The following is a 26,333-nucleotide window of genomic DNA, read 5'->3' as shown; positions in this document are numbered from 1 at the left end:
AATCCCTTTTCACGATGCACCATACTCGCGGGGAAGGTATCCATGTTCGCGGCTGTACGACGGTACGTTAAGTCAGATGCACCGGTCGAATGGGTTATCTGCCGGTGATTGTAAGTAACCACCCTCCGAAAGGTTATCGTATTTGTACTTTTGCATTTTAGTAGAATGAGATTTTAGCCTTATAAAAGGGGGAGACACGTCTCCGGTTTCATCAGTCTTTCGCCATGGGTTTCGTGGTCAAAGTGCTCCTTGGTAAGTTTCGCGCGACGTCCTCTCATGACGGGGTACTTTGCCGCTAACTCCACCGAAGCTCGACAAATATCTAATCGTACTCACATCCTAAAGTAACATACTCCTTCAATTAATTATCCGTTAACAGAATAAAGTAACATTTATTTTCAGAAGGTGGGCCATTTTACGACTTTATCGTCATGCGTTCCACATCAAGCACAATTATCTTACCACAAACAGAAACGTCATTGGTGAACCGGATACGACCAATTAAAAAGTTCAATCGATTCAAATCATCCCGATACAATATCATCTCGATACAATAATCCTTTCAGTTTAACTCATTTTCATTGAATAGAGTCGTCCTGAAATTAATTCATTTTTTCGCAGGGTTACTTATCTGTGTGGCTCTTTCGAGTGCGGTTGGTACATTTCCTTATCTTCGAGGCAAGACATTGACATACAGGTACTACGCCGATGTCAAACTTGGAACCCTAAAGCCTGTTCAGTATGCGTCCTATTTTGCGCTGGATGGACATGTACTTGTCACCCATGATAGCAGCGACCCGACAACGAATTATGCCTACATAGTTACCCTGAAGGACATCAAACATACCTTGTTCAATGGGCAAATGACGCTGTGGCAGAAGATCGAAACTTTCCATGAGATGTCCGAAGCGTCAAAAATGATCCACGATCCTTTCGTGGTCGTCTTCGATGAACGGGGCAAGGTAAATTTTATCCAAAGGATTAAATGATTAAAAATAATAAAAATTGGTATCATCTTCTCGTCTGCTCTTTCAAGGTCCAAGGTGTGAAGATCGCCACAAGCGAATGCGGCTGGTCCAAGAATATCAAGCAAGCGATAGCTTCATTGATGCAGCTTGACATGTCTTCGATAATGCCGCAATCGGAAATGAAACCCCACGGTTTTATCACGACAGAGGTAGGTAACGACTGACGGGAACGTTTTTGGTCTAAGCTAATGTTCTCTTTGGTTGTTACCACAAGAACACCATCCATGGGAACTGCCAAGTAGCCTACGACGTGCAACTGGTCCCCGAAAATAAATGGGATTTGAATGGAGAAATTAAGGTGACAAAGTCTTACGACATGCGAAACTGCACCGAGTACATGCAACGAGTTTTCGACAGCAAAATGGGGGATATTTGTCACGTACCGAAAGAGGTAGCATCGCAGTGAAGGAATTATTTGTAGTAAATATTTTTTTAAGGCTAAATGAAATCTCATAGAATTGCATTGTGTAGGATCCCATAACGACAATGACCTCAAGGCAGTACGACCTGAAGAACACTGCTGACGGGTACGTGGTAAAAATGATCGCGGGTTACGGCCAAATGTTTTATTCACCATGGCAAGCGAACTCGGAGAACCACTACTTCGCCAGCAGGTCAGTAGACATCACCCAACATTGTTTCTTCTTGTTCGAATTTTCTCCATTGCCCTGTTGATGAAAATCTCGACCATGTAACGTCTTACAGTCAAACCTTGTGGCTGGAGAGCGTGAAGAACACCGACGCTCAGCAGTCCTCCGTTAATGTCCGAAATGTGCCCGTGACCAACGGAGTTACTTATCAAAAGCCTGAAGAGAATTACGTTCCTCATGCTGGCGAAGACCTGACACAAGGACGTCGCGTCGTGAAGGTGGAATCGCTTATGCCGAAACTGAAGAAGATGCTGGAGGAAGCTGCGGATTATTTCGCGGAGAACCACATTGAAACGAAAGAACCGGACTGGAAACATGGTCAAACCATCAACAGGCTGCTGAATACTATGGGGTATATGGACGTCGGGCTGTTTGAAAGCGTGTTCACCAGTCTTCAGGATGGTCAAACACCAAGGGAAGAGACGATCAGGTGAATCTAAAATATTGCTACGAGATGGTTATTTTTGTAAACAATGTCGTGTCAATTATCGAAAGAATCCTCGACTTCGGCAACATGTACTTCTCTTGCTCTTCAGAAATATCTTCTTGATGATGGTCCCCCACGTCGGAACGTCGGCTTCTTGCATCTTCATCCGGAATGTAATTCGCAAGCAGAAGGTCTCCACAAAAATGGCATTCCACATGTTAAGTTTGCTTCCTCACAACGTAAGGGTACCTTCGGAACGACTTCTCCTTGACATGGAGGATCTGCTAAAACTTGATAACAGCGTGAACGTCGAGGTTCGCAAAGCCAGTATTCTCTGTTTCGCGACCTTGATCAATCGCACCTTCAAACACTTACAAGGGGAACCCATAAATCCTCTATTGAATAGATATCTGCAGCACTTCTTCGATCACGTTAAAAGTGAGTATGGGTTAACGTGCGTGGTTGAGAGAAAAAAAAAAAGGATACGAAGGGGACGATGAACCAATACGGACATAAAACATTTCAGATGAACCGACCTACGAGATGAAGATGGTTTACGTGATGGCAATGCGAAACGTGGAGGTGGGAAATATTCACCAACTGTTGGCTCCGATTATTCGCGGAGAAAGGATGCTATCCGAAAAGCCTGTCCACCTTCGGCACATGGCCATGTTAGCTGTCTCAAAAAGCGTGATAGGCGACATGGACTTTGTTCACGATTTATTCTGGCCAATAATGGCCGACAACACTCTTCCGGTGCACCTAAGGATTACCGCATACACTATCCTAATGGATCAAATGCCAGACATGGCTCGCATGATGAGAATTCACTGGTACATGGTTAATGAGAAAGACCAGAATCTGTACAATTTTCATTACACAACCCTGAAGAGTTTAGCCAACTCCGTCGACCCCTGTATGCAACCAGTTAAAGAAATGGTTCAAAAGATATTGGAGTCAAAAGTGGAGTGGCACTCGGATATTTTCCTTTCGTCTAACATCATCACGAATTACATGGATTCTGTCTACGGATATGGAGAGACTATGAAGATCATGGCTACAGTCAACCAATTGACCGGAATTCCGTATACTGGTATCATCGAACATGTTTCGATCACCTCTAGGAAGCCAGTTAGTCGTTGGGGGGTAAGTTTTACAGTAATGAAAATCACTTTGCCCGAAGAATTGGCCGATTAATTAAAATAATCCACAATACCTGAAGCCATGTTCGAAGTGTTCGTTACCAGAGAATTTTCAATACAATCTTTAATTTTGTAGGTGTACTGGAGCGTCGAGGGAATGGACGATATTCTCAAGAATATAGTCTTCGAGAAAGTAATGAGCACCTTAGAGACAGTATCGAACGAAAACGTGAACAACTTGCTGAAATTGGCTGCCAAAGACATGCCGCAGCACAAGGACATGCACGTAGAAGTTTGCTTCATGATGCACGACCATGTCATATTTGCTGGCCAATACGACAAAGACAACTGGAAGAAGTTTTTCCAAGACTACGGCATCTGGATGGAATTCCAACAAAACATGAACGTCAACTGGCAGCACGTGCAGTACGACGAGCTCTACGAGGCTCATGTGCCCACCGACCTGGGTGTGCCTATGGTCATGGCTACCAGAATACCTTCGGTCACATCCCTGAAATTAAATGCACAGATGACGGAGGAGAAGCCATCGATTAATGTCAAGTTAAACACTGTCATGCAAACTTGGCGACACGGACATTACTCCATCTCGGTTTACAATCCCATTGCCGATGTCTGGCACTCCGTAGAAAGGATGTTCGCCAGTGACGTCATGATGCCCGTCGAGGGTAGCGTCAGCTTCGCTGCGAACACCAAGAGCTTGAAGATCATTCTGCCTCGTCTTATGCATACCGAATCTCCGCAAAAGACAGGTATGATATCACACGTCAAGAATTACGTGACTGTCACCGAGGACGAGACCAATGCCCTGAAGAGGAGTTGTCCCACCTGCCATCATCACGAGGTCATCACCGCTGGACCCACTGAGAAAAAGTACCACCAGACCACCTTCGAATCCAAAGACACCGGTCTCTTGTACTCCATGGCTATTTTCGATTGTGAAAACGGAGTTACCCCCGTTACCCACATGAAGGACTGGCTGAGAGCTATGTCCTCCTCCCATAAGAACACATGGTAAGGCACATCTTGTTTGACCTTAAAAAAGGCACTGGTAATGGTCGCATCACTTACAGAGACTATTCTTTCAGGAATATTCCATTCGTCCACGGGATCATGGCTTTAAGGCAACAAATGACCCACTACATGATCTCTCCTGAAATTGGCAGCTGCGGATATATGATGAAAATGGAGACAAGCGCAGTGCATCCCATTTCTCACGTAGGTTTGTCAAGTCGTCTTGAAGTATTTTTGGAAAACAGATTAATTGCGAGATGAAACCTGATGATTCCAAAAATGCTGTTTTCTTAAATGAATAATATCATTTTAGATTGAAATCGGTCTTCGTGCCAGTATGGAGGACGTCAAGCAGCCGGACACTGCCATGTATCTCTTGAATGGGATGCTATTGAATATTCGCGGTACCGTGGATGTCAAAGCTGCGGTGACAAACGCTTCGATTCGTCACTGGGACATAAATGTTAGTGGTGACATGTCCGAAGGTCATACACGGAATAACTTGAAGGTCCGAATTACCAGAACGACTCCAGGAGAGAAGGACCTCAAGGTAACATCGTACAGATTTTTTTTTTTAATATTCCAGTTTAATTATTTTTTTAATGTTTACCCTTTTCGTCATGTTGCAGATTTGCGTTGATGGTCAAATGAATTACCCGATTGTGACCAAAGAGGATGTAATGAAAATCGACACGGTTAAAGAGGAGATTGCGGGCAAATTAACCTTCTCCATGGGTATGGCAGATGATGACAAGTGCGTACGAGATGATACCACTGTCAGCATCACCGTGAAGGGCGAGATGTCGGATGAGCAAAAGAAACAACTAAATCATGACAGCGTACATGGCAGGTGCATGTACGATATGAAGAATGCGAAATATCGTGGAACCCACGATGTCGTGCCAAGGACAAACGAATGTCTGAAAGAAGCCATCACTTATACGACTATGAGAAAATACACCATGAACATGGCCTACAAAAAGGTAAATCGTGAACTCCTGTAGACCAATTTTGTTAAAGTGTTCCGAAGATCATGAATTTTTTTTTCTTCTTTACTATTAGATCCCCCAGAGCCACATGAGCAATGTCTACTCTATCATGGACAAAATGCATGCAATGTGGTTGCCGCACATCGAGTACTCGGCAAGTCAGATCGAACCTGGCAATGTTAAAATGATCATGCAGTACCCACCAATGACCCATGACGTGGATGTCAAAATGATGACTCCTCTTTATACTCTCGATTACACTGCCTTGCCCTATGGTCATCCAGTTTGGAATGGATACATGTTCAACACTCGCTTCTCCAATACATTCCTCCATAAGTATATGAACGAGCATTCCAGTACGTGAAATACGTTATTAGTACTGCTATTGCAATGAATTAATAATGGATAATTTTAGAACTGGAAGAAAATTAACAGACGTTTCACATAATTACAGAGATCTGCTCGGTTTACCCTCAAGTTGTCATCACTGCAGACAACGGTGCCATTGACTACACTTTGACCAACAAATGGACCTTAATGGCTGGACATTATATCCATAACTATTTTGCCATTTTCGTTAGGGCCACCGAAGGCAACAAAGTTGCCGTCAAAATATATGTCAAGGCTCATCACATGGAAATTACCCCCACCGAGTCTAATGTGATTGTCAAAATTGACGATCAGATCGTAGGAAGTCATCAAAACAACACCATATTTCCTCCTGGCACTCCCGATGATTATATTTTCAGGTAGATTTATCTCGTTACGTGCATAAATTAAATAAGGAGCGTTATATTCCTTTTCGTTGTATTTTAAAATCGAAAATCTTCATTTTAGGATTGTGGGAACCAACAGAAAAATGGTGCAGTCTCATGGTTTGCCAATCTTGTTGGAGTGGACATGGAACGGAGTGACTTTACTCATGGACACCATTCTCCGGGGCCACGTCACAGGCATTTGCGGTCATATGGATGGTACGCATCAAGAGAAGCTGCCCAAAGTTTACATGTTGGCTGAAATGTAAACTAAAAATCAAGATGATCAAAGCGCATCACTTCCATCATTAGCATCACGCCATCTACAAAACAATGTAAACATTTAAAGTCAACCTTGGTACCATAGACTGCGAATTTCACTGCAATAATTAAACGATGTCATTCATTCCATAAATAAATATAGAGAAATGTAGGTATAGAATAAAAAGTAAATAAAATAAATTTATATTAGTGCCCTGTTTGTTATTTTATTTTTAAGTGGTTGACAACACAGAGGAGTTGGGAGATTGCTCACACACGGGAAAAGTCTGACCCTAATCTAAATTCACATAGAAAAAATCAAAGAAAATCCACACAGCCACTCCCGAGTCGACGAGAGGTTGTCCCGTCGAATCAACCGGGAAACATACAATCAACCCTCGTGTCGGTACGGACCTTTTGTCCTGCGACACGAGGAGGTCGGAAGAACGAAATGACAAAACACACCAACGGGACGTTTCGCCTTGTTCGGGCGGTACTCCCCCAGGAATTCCCTCCTGAAGGAGACCTGGGGTTTCTGGCCTCCTCTCCATTTGGCAGAGATGAGTTGGTCACCACACGAGTACATGAGCCGCCAACGGCTACTGGTAGATGGGATCGCCATCGCGAGTGCGCGAGCCCCTACCAAGAAAATCGTTGCGCCGCCCTTGGGGGCAAAAAACGGTGAAAGCTAACGTACGACACCAGAGGGCAGCACACGCTGCGATCGCGAGACCCTGCCCGTGAGCAACCTCCCAACTCATCTCTGGTTCTTCTCTGTTCTAACGAAGCCTTTCTAACATGAATTGGACTCCATTTTCTACGAGCGCTCTGCTGTAGCGGATAAAAGGCCGATAAAAGTATAGACGGGAATACAGTGAATTACGTAAGCCCGGCGAAGAACACGAAGGAGCAAACAATTGGCAATTCAGAAAAATCTTCAAATTTAATTTCGAGGAAAGAAGTGAAGAACGAGCGTTCCATCGTCAAAAACACGTGAGTTTGTGCCGGTTGGAATTTAACCACGGCATTTTTTCTCGTGTTTCTTCGTATTATTACTCGCGATTTATGATTTAACACACCCAATGTATGAATGTTTATTAACGATATTTATGTGCTTGATCTTTCTACCGGTAATTCGTTGACGAATGGGGCTGATTTTGTCGATCGATTTTTTGGGGTTAGTTTTCGTCTACACGTTGGTGGACGAGATTCGTATTTTTTCCAAACAAGTTTTATAGTACTACTTATGTATGTACATACCACAGATAATTCGTAAAAATGAGTGCACAATTCTTCAATCGAGTGGGACAGCTTGGTCTAGGCGTTGCTGTTCTTGGAGGAGTTGTCAATTCTGCGCTTTACAACGGTTAGTTGATAATTCGTTTTCGATAAGACGAAGTGGCTGATTTGTGTTTATTACGGCTGTGAATTTGTGTTTCAGTTGATGGCGGACACCGAGCTGTTATATTTGATAGGTTTGCCGGTATAAAAAATCAAGTTGTGGGAGAAGGAACACATTTTTTCATTCCATGGGTTCAGAAGCCTATCATATTTGATATACGCTCTCGACCGAGAAACGTTCCTGTCATTACGGGTAGTAAGGACCTTCAGAATGTGAATATTACTCTTCGTATCTTATTCAGACCAGTCCCTGACTCATTACCGAAGATCTATACAATTCTTGGTGTTGATTACGACGAGAGAGTTTTGCCTTCTATTACGACTGAAGTACTAAAAGCAGTTGTAGCACAGTTTGATGCTGGTGAATTGATTACTCAGCGTGAACTCGTTTCCCAAAAAGTCAGCGAGGATTTAACCGAACGAGCTGCTCAGTTTGGAGTTATCTTGGATGACATTTCCATTGTGAGTAATGAACTTGTTATAAAATTTTATTTATTGCTGAGAAATTGTTTATGTTATGGTCGAAATAATTTTGTGCTCCAGACACATTTGACTTTTGGCAAAGAGTTCACACAAGCAGTAGAGTTGAAACAAGTGGCGCAACAAGACGCCGAGAAAGCTCGCTTTTTGGTAGAAAAAGCTGAGCAGCAAAAGAAAGCTGCCATTATTAGTGCAGAAGGAGATGCCCAAGCTGCTAGTTTACTGGCAAAATCCCTTGGAGATGCTGGCGATGGTCTCGTCGAACTCAGAAGAATCGAAGCTGCGGAAGACATTGCATACCAATTGTCACGTTCTCGCCAAGTGTCATACTTACCTGCTGGTCAAAACATACTGCTAAATTTGCCACAGTAAAGGAGTAATAAACAGTGTACATATATTAACAACTTACCACTTTAAAAAATTTCATATTTTAGTTCAAAGTATGCATAGCAAAAGGTGATGAGAAACTATTATCTCCTGAAAAGATATTTTAACATTCTCAGTGTTGCGTTAAATAATATGGTTATACCTATATTTTCTATTATTTGAGAGAAATGTTCTCTATTTTAACAATGTATATTGGAGAAAAAAATTTTGCAAAGGTTCCTTGTAATTACGAAGAGGGCAATTTTTCTTTGATACATTTTGTACATCTTATATAATTATGGTGGAAAACTGTATTTACTTAAAAAGGAAGAAAATGCATTTATAATCCTTTCTCTTCTCGTAGCACCATAGAAATTGATAAGGATTTGCAATTGATATTTGTTGTCGCTTTGCTTATAGCAAGCCTTCCTTTTAAATATTGCTCCAAACGTACTTGTAGTTTCTTGTAACGACGAAAATTGTGAAAAGATAGGTTGCATTTCTGTTCACGATGAGCTAATAAATCCGCAAATGTTGAATTTAATGACATTCGAGAGGATCGCACGTAACCCTTGTAATTACTATCGCTCGTGAATAACTTATTTCCATTCTTTACCATTCGACTATAAAAGCCGAGTAGTCGATAAGGTAGAAACATTTCTATGTCATCGCCATCTGTCGTCGATGCGTCAAAACACTATCTACGAGTTTGCGACGACCGTCTCTAGATGGCGGAATCTGGTCGCGGTTTCTATCGGGTACAGTCATTCGTTACAGGATATAGCATGGGCGGTATCGAGCTCGATTCGTTTGGACCGACCGACAGATCGGCTCGATTAATCGGGAACCGAGATTGGTGAGATATTATCCCGGTAGGGGTCCACTCACCTCTCGAGTGTCGGCACGATTCGATAACACGGACCTAATTCGTCATAGTTTGGTGAGCACTACAGGGGGTGCGAGTCTCTCCGAAGTCTCACCTCGAACCTTACTTAGCAACTATCTCACGAGACTGCGGTATTAAGCCCACGAATATTATTTTCTGCGACTTGAAATCCTTAAATCTCGACCGTTAAATGTCCTTTATTTCCATCTCCCTGAAATTCAAACGATTACATCCTATCTCTTCTTCTCCCCGGGAGGGACGCCATTTTGGTTTCTCGGTGAATTTCAAAATTCCCAGTTACAGTAAGACTATTAAATTTCCCGGGAATTAACGCGGATTCGATTATTAGAATGGTATAGGTTTTGGTTCGGCGCGATTTTTGGTACCTTGTCACGGTAATAATCGATTCCCTTTCGTGTAGCTCGAATTCGGGCGGACCAGCCTCGGCGATCTCATCGCTTTCATGGAAAGAGGAGTCTCGAACGCGAGGAAGCTCGTTAAGGCCCCGGGGCCTTATTGTCCCGGAGGCCGAAGACCGTGGCACCAGCATATGCGGCTCGCGTGCAAAGCGCGACCGTGGCAGGAGTAACAGGTGCACCAGATCCGAGGAAGCGATCGTTAGCCAGCCAGCCCGGGTGCGTATGTCCATTATGATTTCTCGTAATTAGTTTCTTATAGTTTCGGATGCATATACCGGCCATTTGTTTCCACGCAGGCCATGCACACCCCGCACGGGCCACCTCCTTGGAGGAACATGTGTCCACGAGGGAGCGCGTCATGTTGCCGATGACAGCGACGCGACGAGCGTCTTCTCTGGGCACAAGAAATCCTCTAGGTAGTAAACAAATTTTTATCCGTATTTCTCTCCAGCCAAAAAATTTTAATTGGCGAGACGATAGGGAAGAGAATCTCCCAAAACGTGCCCGCTGTTTCGCCAACGCGAAATCCTGGATGAACGAGGAGAGATCTGCGTGAATAATGAAGACACGACCTCACGGAAGCCCAAAGCGAGCCTGCGTAATTCCGCTCGGTTCCTCTGGAGCAGAGGTCGAAGCCGAATCCGGAAAGAGGAGATCGAGGAGACGGTGCCACGAGGGGCTGGCGGCAATTAATTGCTATTCCCTCCCAGGATCTAGGGAGTAACGACTTCCCCTTATTTGTCGAGAGGTGCAAACAACCCTTGCCGAGATGCGCCACTATCGCAGGCCGAGACCGAACTGCGGGGCGTCATCGTTTTCGAGGAATTATCAATGACTACGAAGGATGAGTCAAGGTAGCTCATCCGAGTTCATCCCTCGGTAGGTCCTTCCCTTTGGATCTCGGAGCGGCCTTTTATAGTTTTAATCGCAGAAACGTCGTAATGGAATGCCCCGCAATTAATTAAGCCAGCGATTCGCCGGCCGGGAGGGACGAGACTCGGCGGAGCCGAAAGAAAGGGTTGACCACCGTGGGTCCGTCCGTCCTTGCGCCGAATGTCCGAATGGCCGAGGGCATGGCCAGTCGATTTCGTCGCTCTCGGTCTGTGGTCCGGCGGATTAAAAGCTGGAAAATTGAATGCGTGCCGTGATTTCCCTCGGATGCAGCCCGCTATCCTTTTGTTTCTGGCCGCCATGCCCGGCAGCGACGATAAGTGAATGGGATTGCCACTTTGTGCCCTGCCGACTCGAAAGTCTCTCTTCTCGCCCATTTGCGTACGCGTCCACCTCGGCGATGCTTCGTTAATCGTCGATTTAATCCCGAATGCGCGCGCACGGGTTTTGGAATAGGAGCGATTCGAGGATTCCCTGCAGGCTACCGAGTTCGAAAAATCGCTGGGTCCTTCTCGGCAACGTTACTGCTCGGCGCTCTCGCCTCTCGTCTCCTCTGGTCCGCGACGAACTCGGTGGCTGCTCTTGGGGGATTCTCTTTTGTTTCCCTTTGGGGTTCCTAACCGCACGCGAGGAGTAATTTTCAATAAATGCGCCGAGTCCTTATGTCGTTACACCGGGGGCCCCGGTCCACACCTCCGGAGATGCACCGGGTTCCCTCGGTTACACCTCGGGCAGCCTTGAGGGGGTTCCTTGGCACCCCTCGCGATTGATTTAGATCGAGCCCTGTAATTATCCAACTATGCCGGTGCACGCGAACTCTACCCAGGGGGTCCGATTTTTTTCCTCCTCTTTATGGGCCGCGTGAAAGGCGACCGACGTCAAGCGTAATCGATGTTAACATAATTGTCCTAAAGTAGGCGCTGGCTCCACGTTGGGGTTTATTAGCACCCCTAACATCGGTCCGACGGTTTTGGTGGTCTATCACCCGACTCGTTTTGGTTCTCTCTCCGATGGCATGCGTATTGTACTTATGTAGTCTCGCGTACCGCAGATAGCAACGCGTCGCGATACCGCGGAAGGACGAGTGACGTTCCCGTTAGCGTCACGCCGCTTCCTCTTCGAGGTTGTCCCCACAACCTGCGGAAGTCGGGAGGTCATCGCGTGTGCGGATTCCGAGGCACCCGGTGAAAGATCACCGGGGGACCCGAGAATTTTAAAAATCACGTACACGTATCGGGACGCTCCCAAGGGAAACGGTATACTTGGACGTTTTAATTTCACGGGGAGATTGAATTTCTGCCGTTTGAAAATTTAATCGGCGAAATGGAGTAACGACGCCGTTGATTTATTTCAGGTTCCGAGGGTATCCCTTCTCTTGGCGGTACCCGAAGTCCAGCTCCGGGAGTCGGAGGCAGAAGTTCCCACAAGATCGCCTTTCCGTGCAATAAAAATTGGAGTGTGGGGTGGAGTAACATGTGTGCAACGCGAGGGGCGGTACCCGGGAGCCGCGGCTGCGGTCCCGGGCATTCGTCCATCCGCTCGTCCATCCGTTCGTCCATCCGTCTGCGGCAAGAACGCCGGGGAGAGGCCAGGTAATTACTACATCCTCGGACTCGGATGCCTCGTCGATGCCACCCCGGTTCGCCAGAATTCGCCCGGTCGCGTCGTCCCTGCATACGTGCATACCTGCATACCTGCACTCGTGGTATAAATGCACCCTCGAGACGAGCGGCACACAAGGGCGGATGTACCGCCGGCCGATCGCAGCTTCCGTCACGCGACCCGCGGCTCCGAAATTCGGGAGAATTCGGGAGAACTCACCGGTTCCTCCAGAGTGCATTATATCGCGAACACGCGTTCCGCACGAAGATCCGCTCCGCGACGGACCGGATCTCGCATGAGTCTCCCCAGGCTTTCGTCCGGCCTTTCCGCAGGTCCTGGGAATTTCGCACATTTTTTTTCGCTCCGGTTTTTAACTGGGTTTATTTAGTTCTTTTATTCGTTCCAACGGTAGAGAGAGGGAGAAAGAATTTTGGAGGTTTCTTAAAACTAAGGCAAGTGTGAAGCGAAAGAAAGCTGCGGGTTCCGAGACCTTCTTTCGAGGACCAAGAGGGTGGAGGCATCTTCCAGCGTTTTGCGTTCCACTCGGAACCGGCGTCGATTGCGTCGCGTTCTCGTCTACATTGTCCCGGGAACGGCAGAGATTGACCTTAGACCTCAAGATGGGGGAGATGGCGTAATAAATCTTCGTTACGGAGGTGCGGAAAAAATGATATAACCACGGAGGGGCCGGGCGCGCTTCTTCGTTCGTTTCCTTTCTTCCCTTAATGCGCGCGGAACCGCTCCGGGGAGCGTCCGTACCTCTTCGGCAGTTGTTGCTTCCTGGGCGCGTGGTCGCCCCGAGGTTGGGATATTTCGTTCCCAAAAATTCTTTCTTCGGTCATTGACGCGTGTCGTTTAAAGACAATGGATAAATGACGTCTTTTGAGCCTAGATGTGAGGTACGCGTAACCGGCCTGATCCCCTATGGTCCATTTTGCGCTCTTCAAGGTTCCTTCCGAGATGCACTCCGTGAGATCGGGCTCGATGCATTAATTCGGCCGCGAAGTCATCCTGAGATTCCCGGTTGTAGGTGATAAGTCATAGTCAGGGAGAAGGTGTCACCTACCGTGGCTTCACGCGTGGTACCACCGTGCATGCCGGGTTTAAGACGTGCAACCCGATACTCGAAACCGCGCCTTCTCGATAGTATCGCTCGAATGCGCCACCGTTTAACGTACCCTTACAACTTAGCCGGGAAACCGAAAAGGGAGGCGCGACCTCGACGAGGAGGAGGCACTAAAAGTCGTTCCTTCGGGGTGCACCCCGACCCCTGATGTAATCCAAGCTCGCCCTGGATTTTCGAAATCCGAGGAAACGAGGGGGCAAATTGGCCATCGGGTGCGCGCGAAAAGTCCGGCTAAATACCCGTTCGTGTGCGCATGGGTGCATGAAATAAGAGATAATCGATCGCACTTAAGGTAATCTATAAAGCTGCACCGACTTCTGCCCAGCTCGGCTCGGCGTCACTCCCGGCGCAGCCAACTGACAATATTGAGTAGAAGATTGCTCCGGACTCGGGCATAATGATGATCGCTCGGAATAATTTCAGAGCAGTGCGGCTTCTTTGAGTGTCACGCTATTCGTGGCCCACTCTTTCCTCCCCTCTCTCTCAGATTTCGCGCTGGCAACGTAGGGTCTCGCTTTTCCCTTTATTCCACTCTCGGAATTTAGGGATCGAGGGAAGTTTAACTGATTTTTTATCACCATTTATTCCTACATTTGTTCATACATGTTTCTTACACCTTTCCACCTAGCTACCCTCCATCTTCATTCTTGTAAAAGTTAAAATATATGTTAAAAAACATATCCTAACAGTTGTGGTATATGTTATATTTTTACACTATCATCCGCCAGGCCGATTTTCTGTTCCCCTTGCGCGTGCGAAGCGTCGATAGATTTTTTCTTTTTTTTTTTTTTCAATCAATTTTGGCGACGCATAATTCCTATGTTTTGTCTTAATATCGCGACTGCATGTGACGTCCAGGAGAGATGCCGATCTCCCGGGTGCGTGTTTTCGAAAAACCGGTGGTTGACCCGCGGTGGTCCATCCGAGGTCCATCGATGCCGGGCTAACCCGGCGTCTCCTCCACTTACCATCTCAATGACGCGCACGACCGACTCACCGAATCTCGACGGATAACCTTCATTGTGATTACAATGAAGCATTATGCGGGAGGGAACCCCGGGTCAACGAGTTACCCTGGAGCTCTTGATATCTCCGGGGTGAAAAATGAAGAGACTCGCGGAGACGTCTCACCGTCCGAGGTTGTTACGCGTCCGATGGTCGAGGTCGGAGATCGAATTAATTATTTCAACGTTTATCGGCCACGTTTGTCCTTCCTACGTTAAGTAATCGCTTCGCTTAAGTGAAACGTCCGCCGCGTTGAAAAGGAATTGGGTTTTAACGAAGGCCCCTCGCGGATAGGGCCCCTCTTCGTAGCGGTATAATTATCCAAATATTAATAATTTAATCATACGTGATTAACAGGTGGTGGGCACGGTGCGCCTCGTGCAGCTTTTTAAGGAGGCCTTGGGGGCGGACCCATCGACCACACAGGGCGCCGCCATGAATTACGTCCTGGCCAGGAAGGAGCGTAACCCCACCGGCGCAGCGGCGACCGGCTTTCCACGGTAAAAGTCAACGGCGATCGACGCGGGGGAATAAAAAAGCCACCGGCGATTCCTGCGATCTCATCCTGGCAATATCGAGAGCGATTCCTTCCTCTCGACGGCGCTCGGAGGGCGGCTACGAGGCGCGAGTCGCGGCCGATCTTTCGATCCTTTCCTCCATGGCCACCCGGTGGACCTGGAGCCGTGTCCGGCTGAGATTTACGCGTTCCCTGATTTACACTGATTACGGGGCTGCGTCGGGTCGCAAAGCAAATACACGCGCCCCCTTCTGGGCCCGAAAGTCCACCCGACGCGAACACGGGTACCAGTGGATCGATCGGAAATCGATCGCTCCTCCTTCAGGACCGGTCGATTACGCAGGGATCGAGGTCGGCCCGCGACACTCGCCAAATCGCTCGGCTTTTATTCCCCGATTACGCATCGCTCGCGGCGCTACTCTCGAGGTGCCCGTAAAACGCCTACTTAATAGTTCCTCGGGTTTTATGAACTCGACCGGTGCGCACCTTCTGGATCTCGATGGACCTCGTCAAAGTCCCTTAACCCACGGGTGAAGAATGTCGTCGCACCCTGCGGAATTTTGTACAGCATCTTTATGTTACGGACCCAGTAGAGGAAGATAATTCGAAAAATTGTCTTGATTCGGATTTGCGTGGGATGAGGGAGCTTGGATTTAGGTGACATTTTTTGTGGAGCGTATGCTCGTGTAACGTGGATACGCGATCGATCGCCGTTCCGATTATTTTTTATGACTTTCCCGATTTTCTTGATTTTCGCTCGACCGTCTCCCCTCCCGGCGATCTTTCTCCTGGTTCTCGTCATCTCCTCGTCCCGAGAGTTTTGCTGTTCCCTTTGTTTTTCCGGGGCCATCTTGGGCAACGGAGGGCCCCTCCGGCAAAGGTGACCGGACGGCTGAATCATAAATTCCGCGCGGTAATGTAACGTCCGCCGCGATTATTTACCGATACTTACCCGATGCCGGGACCAGACAACCCATCCCGGGCTTCTCGCACTTTTTTGCCGCTCATTTACCGTGCGAGCACACTTTTGGCCGGCTCTCTTGTCTCACGGGAAATACGACAGGAAACCCGTGTATATCATCGCCGGGAGAAAATCCAAGCGGACAGGGCGCGACGTCTCTCCTCCGGATACGAGGTGCCGTCCGAGGGGTAATTCGTCAACGAACTCGAAGTCCTTCCCCAAAAACTGTGGAAAAATCCGCCTCGATTCCCGCCACCAGGAGTGCGGTGGCTAGGGCGTCGGCGGGGTCCTCGCGAGACGGAGGTTCGCATCGGGTCGACTTCCTCCCGAGGTGGATAATGCAATAATTACTCCGGGGCGGAAGTAATAAAATTAATCCCTCCACCTACTCGCGCGCGGTGCCCTCTTATAAATCAAACGCAGTTTAGCTTTTAATAATTCCGCGGGAGGAGGGCGGCCGGGGCCTTTGTAATTTACGCCCCAACTTCGTCCTTTATGTCAAGGAGCCCAACGGGATATAATGATAATAACTCACGAGGCTCCGCGCCGGGGGTATAGTCCTCGGGCTTCTTGCCCGTCCTGGGGCCCCCACCGTGGAAATCCCAGCGACCGACCCTTCCGGTGTTCGAGCGCCTCGTCCCGGGCGACGACTCGCATCGCGTGCCCCTTGTTTCGGGCGAGAGGCCCGCGCTGATTAAGATCGCTTAGAAAAGGAGGAAAGAAAAATAGGAGAAGCGAAAAGGAGTCTCGCTCCTCCCTCGGGCCGGGCCCGGGGCAGTCGCGGACGCCCGGCGTCGCGGCGCCCGGGTTTTCATGAAACCTTATCGAGGCTCGCCCAACGGCATATATACGCGCCTTGAAAAGAATTCGAGCCTCGGCGCGAGCGCAGGGTCTCAATGGGAAGTTCGTCGCTAGGTGCGAAGGGAAAAATGGCAAGGCGGGGGATGCGCCCCCCCCCGGGAGGGGGAGAGGGCGAGGGCTCGCGAGAGACGTCGGAATGGTTACAGGGGCCGGGGCGGAGGGAGGGAGAGAACTCTCTTGCGATTAATGAGCGGTGTTTGTTGTTAATTGCTGCCGCCATTAGGTTGGCATCTCCTCGGCTCTCGTACTTACCGCCTTCCACCGTTCCCTCGAGCCGCTCGGCTCGGCTCGGCCCGGCTCGGCCCCGACCCTCCGAGCTCGAAGCGCTCGAAAGCGGAGCGCGCATGTTAATGATCGCCCACCGCGGCCTTTATCTTTTCCACCTCATTTGCGCGCCACGAGTGAGTCTGGGACACAGGGGTGGGCGGTGGGTGGCGGGCGCATCGAGCGCCGCCACTGATACTGGTATTGGTACCGGTACCGGGCACGCCCCTGGTGCACTCCACGAGCCCTGGATGCCACCGGGACTTTTTAACCCCTACGGTCCCACCCCCCGAATTTAGAACCGACCGGAAATCGTTAGGCGACCGCGCGAAATCCGCTTCCTCGATTCGCTTTGTAGGGACACCCCCTTGGGGGGTCTCGTAACGACTCTCCTGGAAGTAGGGTTTAATTTCGGACCGCATCTCTGGTGATAAGGGTATGTATCGGGGGGTGGGTCGTTATCCGCGCGATCATCGAATTTCCTCCGCGGGCGGAATTTCCACGCTCGGGTTTCACCGGTTTCCGGGGGTAAGGCAGTTTTACGAGGTGTGGCCCGGGCCATCGGCGGCACGCGGAGGCGTGGAACGGAAACGGCAGGGCAGGAGCAAACTGCGACAAGACACGCAAGTCGAGATGAATCCCGATCACGCACGCTCCCGCTCCTTCTGCCGTCTTCCTCCCTTTTTGTCCTTCCCTCCTCTTTTTCCATCTGATCCGCTCTTGGCGGTTCTGGCACGATCTCCGATGGTCGCGATGCGCACCTCCATGGTTGTCCGTTATCGTTAGAAGATGTCGGAAGAAACCCGGCTTTTTACCCCCCGGCGAACGGACCGAGCTACCGAATCGAGCCTCACGCGTCGAGTAATAAATATAAAATAGGAGAAAGGGGAAAGAAAGCGGGGGGAAAGAAGATCTCGCGAGGAGCATTCAACTATGCCGGATGAAGAACCAGAGGAGGATGTATCCTTTAGGCTTCGGACGTAACGTCGGGCTCGGCCTCGATAAACGACTTCACCGTTATTCCCTTGTCTGGAGAAAAAACGGAAAAGGCGCGATTTTACCGCCGACTTTAAGATCGCGGAGAATACTACACGCTCGCAGAAGTGTGTCTCTTTTCTGGAACAGTCGCTTTTTTGCGGGGTTTTAACGCGATGGGGCGAGAAGACGTACTTGATACAGCTTCGGGGTCTGCGCGTGGCCTGAGTCGCGCGCCGTATACATTATGCGAGGCCGAGTTTCTTTACTCGCGACGTCGGCGGAATCGCGGAACGCGGGCGTTTTTCGAGAAGCGAGCTCGATGACGGAGGGCGGGTCCGCTCGAGTAAATGTTCCTAATATAAAAGGAATCTCGGGGAAGTATTCAGCCCCGGGTGCGGCATTCCTGGGCGGTATTAAAAGCACGCGACGAGTTCAGTCCGGGGAAGTAGTTTACGCGTTCCCTTGGTTTCTGAAACTTCTTTCTCGAGGGACCCGGGGGGGGGGGGAGAGGGAAAGAGACGCGGTCGGAAGTGTGCGGCAACGCGTGTATACGAGGGAAGCGGAAAAGAGCGAAGTCAGAAAATCTCAGGCGCCGTATTTACGAAGCGAACGCCACGCCGAGAGAATCGTCCGCGTCGTAGTCGTTGTAAACGCATTTGCAGACAAATTATGCGGAAACGCACAAAGGGCGGCACTCCTCGCTCCTCCATTCATCCGTGGGCTCTGCTTACACATTAATGTTAAAGACACCACTGCGGCGGTCGATCCCTTAATGAGTCTACGTGGAAAAGAATCTTCCGGCGCGCATAACGGGGTGTCGACTCGCGGGTGCGTACGTTAACGACGTTACCCTGGGAAATGAATTTTCGGAGGATTTCCCGAGATCCCCGGCATCTTGATGGAGTTCCTTCCTCCTTGCCGCACACGACTTGCGGCCGAAAAATCCAGCCCGCCCGATGGTAATACATTTCCGACATTTACTCGTTCTTTCCGCCCATGGGGCGGGGGTGTTGCACCTAATTTTGGGGATAAGCACTTTTGGGCGGAGGGTGACCGTTCATTTGCAAACTAACGAGCCGCGACAGAAGGTAATTCGGTACTATCCGTCGAGGGTAATGCCGCAATTTTGGATAAGCCGCTCCCAGGAGGACGCACCGTGCGTAAATCCCTCGTACCGTTGCCGAAGCGATCGTAGTATACGCATCAAAGTACGCGTCCGCCCGGAAGACTTTATCTCCTCCTCGCTAAGTCCCTCGAGCAAAAAATTCTTACGACGTGAAAACCTTCCCCGAGATTAATGCACAATTTATTTGTGGACGTCGACGACGAGAGCATCGATGTGGGGCGAGAAAACGCGCGGTCGGTGAGCGGTTAACAAACGGAGTCGCACCCGTCCCTTCGATTCGAGGACTCTCTTGACACCCCGCGCAGTTTTACCCTCGAAAGGAATTTGGCCACAAATTAAAAGATCTCGAGCCCCATGCACTAGGTCTCGAGGGGTGCGTACGCGCGTGCACTTGACGTTAGCGATGTTTCATTGACTCCTGCACGTACGAGCGTTTCCCTCGAAACGGAATCGAGCGCCACGGAAATCGCGTTGGAGGACCTCCCCGTAAGTGTCGAAACCAAGTGCACGGATAAAGGATAAAGGATAAAGGTTGACGTCTAGTCGAGTCCGATCGTAAGTGGGCATAATGGACGCTCTCGTGTTCGCAGATCGAGCATTACCCGCGACGACGCCGAGTGGCGTCGACCGGGCCCGGTTACTTTTCCGACTGCAAGGTATCGCCATTTCTCAATCAAACGTCGCTACGACTTTCAGTTAACAATGTATAACCCGCGCACACCCTATTTTATTGTCGTAAGCCGCTTAAGTAGTGTGACTCACTTCGGGTCGGCGGCCATTTACAGCGCTACGAACTTATTACTCACTGACCCAGTGGACGTCAGAAATGCGTTATCGGGCGATAACTTAACGCTGATTGCGCGAACCGTCGATATTATTGCCGGATAACTCGTTAAGGTACGGAGAAAAATCCCTGGGAGACTAGGAAATACCGGGGTTGAACTTCTTTAATTTATTTTATTTTTTTTTTATGTCTTCAGGGTACGCCACCCGTGGGTGGGCACGCTTCTCAAAACACGCGTGTCACCGGGAGAGTCGACAGGATCGTGCAATATTTAACGCAACCAATATCCCAAAATTAAAACGACCGGCGAGGTTCGCAAATCACTCTCGGGAGGTCGTCCTGCGAACAATGGTACAATGGAACAACCGTACCAGCGTCGAGGAACGACGACGACCGACGTCGCCGTCGTCGGGTTCCTGGCATTGGCACGATATTGCGTAATGCCGTAAATTTGCCGGAGTGCAACGAGAGGAAGCGTTCGTTCGGGTGGATAAATTCTGTTTAAACGTTGCCATCCAACGTTATCAGCCGCGTTATCATTTGAGAAGATGGACCCTCGTGCTACATGGGTCGTCGCGAGTTTTCGCGAGTTTTCCCGAGTTTCCGTGAATTTTCGCGATCTTCGGGATGCGGAGTCCCACCTAAAACGCGAGCCACCTTAATTAATGAGTTTATCGGAAAGTCGAAAAGTGCCGCCAACGTCGACCAACCCCGCCACCCCCGAGGCCAGGTCCACCCTCGAGCGACCCCGTAACTCCACGGCATTTTAATTTTGTCAAGAAACTTTCTAATTACCAACTTTTCTGATTAATCACAGTTATTAATTAAGGGTCCAAGGAGGAAAACGCGGCTCTTCGGTTCCCTTGCTCCACCCTCAAAATCCTCCAGATTTTTTTCCCTTCCGAGAGAATACATCCATCCGGCGAATCCGTTCGTGGAAGGTCGCGCGAAATAGGAAGAGGGCATCTCGGGAGAGTTCCTTTATCTCGGTAATGAGATGTTTTGATTGGGTTACCGTCGATTTCGCACCTCCGGCTGCACAGGACCGCAAAGGTGTGTACAGGTAGCCGATGACTGTACGTTATTAAGAGCTGGGTCCGGCATCGTCAAAGGGAGCCCTAAAAGGTACACCTGTAACCCTCGTACCCGGGCATTCCGTGACTGGTTCTAATTTGGAAATTGCCGGTTCCCTAACGACTGTAATGGCACCGCTCCGTTACCCGATTTTATCTCGGTCTCGAGTTTCCGCACCGGCTCCCTGGCGACTCCTCCGCGTCGCGACGCCCCTCGAAGAGCGTCCTCGCGGTCGTCGAGATTTTTGCTCTCCCGGGATCCGAGCCATTGATTTACCCATTTCCGAGGTAATTAAAGGTACTTTGGTCGTTTTCTTCGACCCGTTTCTTGTCGCCGGCGTACCTCCCGGACAGGGGAGGCTTAAATTCATTCAGGGGCCGGCAAAAAGGCCTATTTACTTAGTCTCACGTCCACTCCGAGTCGCAGCTCTTATCCAGGGTTTTTCCCTCGAGAAGAAACCATTGGCGCGTAAATTTTAGCATCGCTCTCCATTTTACCGGTCTGGGGTTCTCCCTAAGGAACCAGAAATTCCCGGATCGCGGGAAATCCTCTCTTCCGAGGTGCGTGAGAAAAGAACGCGTTCTCCGAGCGGCGTAAGGAGCGGGAACGAGGAAAGCGAGGAGAAAGGTCGGGGCGTTCGTTTGGCGTATTGTTCCCTCGAAATTGTCCGGATTAGCGGGTCGTTCTGCAACCGACATTTTTAATATCACGCTAGTTAGAGCGAGCACGCGCGCTCGAGCGGGCGTTCCGCGTCCGAGGCGGATTTTTCGCTCCGCGGATCGGCGGGCCGATTCGCGGCCGCGCTCCTGGCGCTTTTTGTCCGCAGTTTTTCGGACTTCTCGGGCCCGGATCGATCGACCGATCGATCGGGCCTTTCGCCGGTGGTTGCAGCGAGATCGCCCGCGGCCTCATACGATCACGTAACTCCTCCGGTTCAACGAACCGCGACCAATTAAAATTTTTGCCCGGGAACCGGGCCCGCAGAGGTAGGGAGCGGAACGCGAGTCCGCGTGGGCGGAGGATCGCGAAATCGCGGATCCCTTCGGAGACGGCCGATCGATTTCGCGCCCTCCTCGAAGGATGACCCTGTCTCTTATAGGTAATTCGATCTAGGCCGTCGATCGGACCTCGAGATCGAAACGGCTTCGAAATAGGACGGTGCTCCGATTAATATCGATCATTCCCGATATTGACCATTTTATAACAATTTTCGTGATTTTCGCGATTTTCGTGATTTTCGTGACTATTAATTTTCATAATTTTTATACTATGTAAATTTTTTTCATTCCTGGCGCAGGACCAACCTTCACTCAGAGGAGCCATCTCCGTCGATCAGCACCGCCCAGCACCAGGTGTCCCGGATTTCCCGTCTGCGATGATTTTTGCCGCTGAATATGTAATGCGCGGTGAATAGAGCCCGTCCCGGATTTCACGTTTAAACGGAAACGCCGAAGAGTGATTACCGTTCCCACCTGGGGAAACACAATTGGTGCACGACGCGACTTCCGATTAGGTTTCCCGCGCTGAATGGACGAGGAGCCTCTTCCTTTTCATCGACGAGGGATCGACTTTAATAAATACAAGCCCGAGGTAGGACGTCAGCTGATTGGGTTACCGCGAGTCGTTTCCCCGATGGGAGGACTGTCTCGTAATTTTCCCTCTTCCAGACTCCTCGTCTCCTGGAAGGTGGTTCCCTCTCTTAAAAAATCCCGCACTCGCGGTGACGGAAAAGAGCGCGCCCTACATCCGCCAGGGTCTCTTTGGTGCACGTACACGGACAAATGACCCGTCTATGCACGTAATTCATTTCCCGCCGCCGATCGCTCCGGTGGAGGTGCGGTAGGTGTGTGGAAGTCCCCGAAGAGTAGTCGATTGGTCCCCGACATGGGTCTGAGTTATGTTCGCCACTTATACAGGAGATAGCTCGGGGCAAGAGATCGGGTTACGACGCCCAGCTTCCGGAATAGGTCCTGTCCTAGAAATCACCCCACGCCGCCATGTTGCCTCCCGGTCCGTACCTCTTGCGGATGAACGATACGATGAGTCCTAGAAAAAATGTTTCTCCAGGATTCACCGTGAAGAGGGAACCACCTTATCGATCCTGGATGAGCCTTTCTCGAATTAATACACCGTAAGTAGGCTTAAATCGAGGGAATCGATGTTATCCCAAAATGGCGCCGATTTAACGGCGGATCCGTCGCGGATCGGCGGCGATCGTCGAGCTCTTGGCTCAATCAGCCGGCCCGTTTTTTCTTTTTTTCGGAGGGATACGGATCGTTTGCTGTCGGAGCAGTCGTCATTAACGACCCAGATTCCTCCCCGGGTTCCTGGTCGCATTGGCAGCATGGATGAGCGACCATCGTTGCTCACGTGCGACGACCCGTGCGTCAAGGGGGTTAACGTTAAATCGCCGAGAAATGGCAGCCTTCACGCTTCTTGCTTCTCTTACGGTCCCCGTCTTCTTTACGGCTCGGCCGACGTTTACTGCCTTACTACGTTACGTCGGGAACTAATGCCGCGTACCGGGGCACCTCCTCCGTTCTTTCTCGCCGGCACTTTCGATAAGAACGTACCGAAAGATATCGCGGTTTTCTCGAAACTTCTGTCCTTTCGGCGGGAAATAGTCGAGAGGGATTTGGAAAAGTCGCAGGGACGATGGGAGGGCCGTTAGGAGGTGCAACGCCGAGGATGGAGCACCGGGTCGTGCACTCCGTCGAGTCATCTTGTAACGAGTCGTAATGACTCGCGATGACTCGGAGGATGTGGCACCTCTCGCCTAGCCAGCCGCGTTCCTCGAGTTCCTCCGCGCCGATTGGTGAATATTAAATTAATATTAAGTACCCTTAACGAGGAATTTCGGAATTTGGAAGTCTCGAGGATGGTTAAGTCTCACGGTCGCGGTATTTCCGGCCTTCGCGGACGTCCTCGACGACTCCCACGCGGCGGAGGAAAAGAAGGAAAAAATGGAAAGAAAACCTGACGAGTCGACCCGGAGCTCCGGTCGGGCCGACCTCGGCGAGCGTCTTTCTAGGTTGAGCGCTTCCTCGTGATCCTTTGAGAATAATTCCGAGCTCGGAGAGATCCATCGAGAGAGTCGGTGGGGAACAGGTCGCGGCGGTCCGAGTCGAGTCATCTCGTAATGATGGCCGAGCTGTCGGCTGGCCCTAGGGCCCAGTCTCGGGGCCAGTCTCGAGACCAGTCCCGAAAATCTCGACGTGTCGTGTCCAGAAGGGTCCCGTCGGTGTCCCAGAAGTTGGCCATCCGAGGACGGCGCGACGCCTCCCGGCAGATCCGGAGTCCGACTCCCATCCCGCGGATCTTTAAATCTCCATAAAGTCCCTGCGCCGATTTCCAGATTCCACGAGGCGGTCGCGAGAGATATATATCGGGTTCGGCGAGCAGGGACAAAAATTCCACGCCGGCCGATCAAAGCGACCGGCGTGAGGTGTCTCGGTCTGGCATCACCTCTCGTTTAATAAAGCTATCTCGCATCTCTAATATCTCGCCTCGCCTCTTACACCTCGTCCCTGGCATTCCCGTTTGCACGGTCCGCCGTCCCTCCGCCTGGCCCCTCTCGATTCCTCTCGGTCCCTCTTAGCGCTCTCGTGCCGAGGACCCAACTGGTCCCGGCTCTCCGAGGCGGAGAACCCACCATGGGCACCTGCCAATTCTAGATCATCGCCCCACGAGACGCCGTTACCCTCGCCAGACCGAAGGAACCTCTTCGAACGATTTTCCGCGGTCCGCGCAAACGTACTTGGCGCAAGCCTCGGCCGAGCCCTGGCTTCTTTACCGTCTCTACCGACTTCCCCGTGCCGATACTCGCGAGAACTCTCTCAGATTCCTCGTAAAGGTACTCGTTAGCGCGGTCCTGGACGCGGGAGGGGGGAGGCGGGTTCGGGCATAAATCAGAATGAAAACAGCAACGACTTATTAACTACATCCACCGTTTATTCTTCGGAAAATTTATTCACCTGACGCACCTACATACGCGCTCTCCGCGCAGGGACCGACCGTGGCGTCTGCGGAGGCCCTCGGCGACGCGGCCGAGAATTCACTAGCAAATCGGCTCCCTAGGGAGTTTCGCGCTCCCTAGGTTCAGCCGCCGATCGGCCGGAGGGAGTGCTCGTAACGCGAGAAATTACCCTCGTCGTCGCGGAAAATCAACCTGCAGCGCAGAGGGACCCCTTCCTCGGTTGATTTTCGGCGACTGTCGCGATAATTTGTTCGATTAAACCGTTTCTTTTCTTTATTCCTCATTTTCTTCTTTTTTCTTTCTGTTTCAGGTGTTCGTTTAATTCGAAGCCTTCGTGCGTCACGTCGCCTTGACTGCGCACACGAGCGCTCCTCCACGTAGGTGTACGTCGACGGATCCGGCACCGCGATGGTCTCTAGGTACCTGTAGGCGTACACGGTCCATCTCCGATATATGTACATGTACTTGTCTACGTCTCTCCCAGGTGCGCAGGTACGTCTCTGAAATACGTAATGAGGTGTTCGCCGGTCGGGTACGTCGCGAGGCGGAGGACGAACGGGCGCTTGCGCAATTCGCTCCTCTCGCGTGCCCCGCGTTTCGCAATGCGACGCTCTAAAATTATGTCCTTCTCCGAATTGACCTAACTACTCGTGGCCGATGATGCGCCGATCGCAATTAAGGCCCCGTAAATGCCTCCGAGCGGTGGAGGCGCGCGACAAGCTCGACGAGGCCGAGCGCCCGCGTCTCCGTACGCAAGGGGACCTTAAGGGCGCTTAAACGTCGATGAACACCGGCGTCCGCGAAGCGAACAAAACCCAAGAGACCACGTCCTACGTACCGAAATGAAACGCGCGTGAAAAAGTACACGGTAGAAAATCCGAAAAAGGGAGGGAGGGGTCAAGTCGAGTTGTACTCACGATTCCGGGGTCGAGAGCGACGCTCTCCTCGCAGGTGTGAAAATTACGCCTCTCTAAGACCGTCGGGGGTTGTCTGGAATTGTACAGATTTTTACACTTTTACGAACCTTCCTCTTTTTTTTTTTCTCTTTTTTCTTAACGTCGCCTATGAGTCGCAACTCTATGTACACCGCGATTGTGCTCCGGAGTTGGGGCATCGGTGGACCCGCCCGCGGGCATTCTTTTTCCACCTCGACCAAGGGTTTGGGCAATTTCCAGAAAATGGGAAAATTGATATCGAGTAAGTCACTATTTAATCGTGAAAATTTTGCCTCTCCGGGGTCGAAGGCGCGACTCGCGCGCGGGTCCATCGTGTACGCCTGGTCGGCTCGCGAAAAAGCGACCCGAGAATGCATTCGTGCACGCTTCCTGGACT

General features: G+C 50.3%; 2 protein-coding genes across 2 annotated transcripts; both read left to right on the top strand.

The window, feature by feature from the left end:
* Nucleotides 1–224: 224 nt before the first annotated feature.
* LOC105696201 lies at nucleotides 225–6,410 on the top strand. Its single transcript, XM_012418448.1, has 15 exons — nucleotides 225–252; nucleotides 622–962; nucleotides 1,037–1,177; nucleotides 1,243–1,419; nucleotides 1,500–1,642; nucleotides 1,734–2,108; nucleotides 2,215–2,543; nucleotides 2,632–3,251; nucleotides 3,384–4,279; nucleotides 4,354–4,483; nucleotides 4,593–4,829; nucleotides 4,909–5,262; nucleotides 5,342–5,624; nucleotides 5,723–6,017; nucleotides 6,106–6,410. The coding sequence occupies exons 1-15, from the start codon at nucleotides 225–227 to the stop codon at nucleotides 6,290–6,292; spliced, it is 4,536 nt and encodes a 1,511-aa protein (XP_012273871.1). The 3' UTR covers nucleotides 6,293–6,410.
* A 652-nt stretch (nucleotides 6,411–7,062) lies between these two features.
* On the top strand, nucleotides 7,063–9,080 carry LOC105696207 (protein l(2)37Cc). The gene is made up of 4 exons (XM_012418455.1): nucleotides 7,063–7,277; nucleotides 7,550–7,650; nucleotides 7,726–8,147; nucleotides 8,229–9,080. The coding sequence occupies exons 2-4, from the start codon at nucleotides 7,563–7,565 to the stop codon at nucleotides 8,535–8,537; spliced, it is 819 nt and encodes a 272-aa protein (XP_012273878.1). The 5' UTR covers nucleotides 7,063–7,277; nucleotides 7,550–7,562; the 3' UTR covers nucleotides 8,538–9,080.
* Nucleotides 9,081–26,333: the final 17,253 nt, after the last annotated feature.

The sequence above is a fragment of the Orussus abietinus genome, unplaced genomic scaffold, assembly GCF_000612105.2.
Source record: "Orussus abietinus isolate OABI.00-Male unplaced genomic scaffold, Oabi_2.0 scaffold34, whole genome shotgun sequence".
Lineage (NCBI taxonomy): Eukaryota > Metazoa > Arthropoda > Insecta > Hymenoptera > Orussidae > Orussus > Orussus abietinus.
This window is presented reverse-complemented; position numbering and strand designations above follow the sequence as displayed.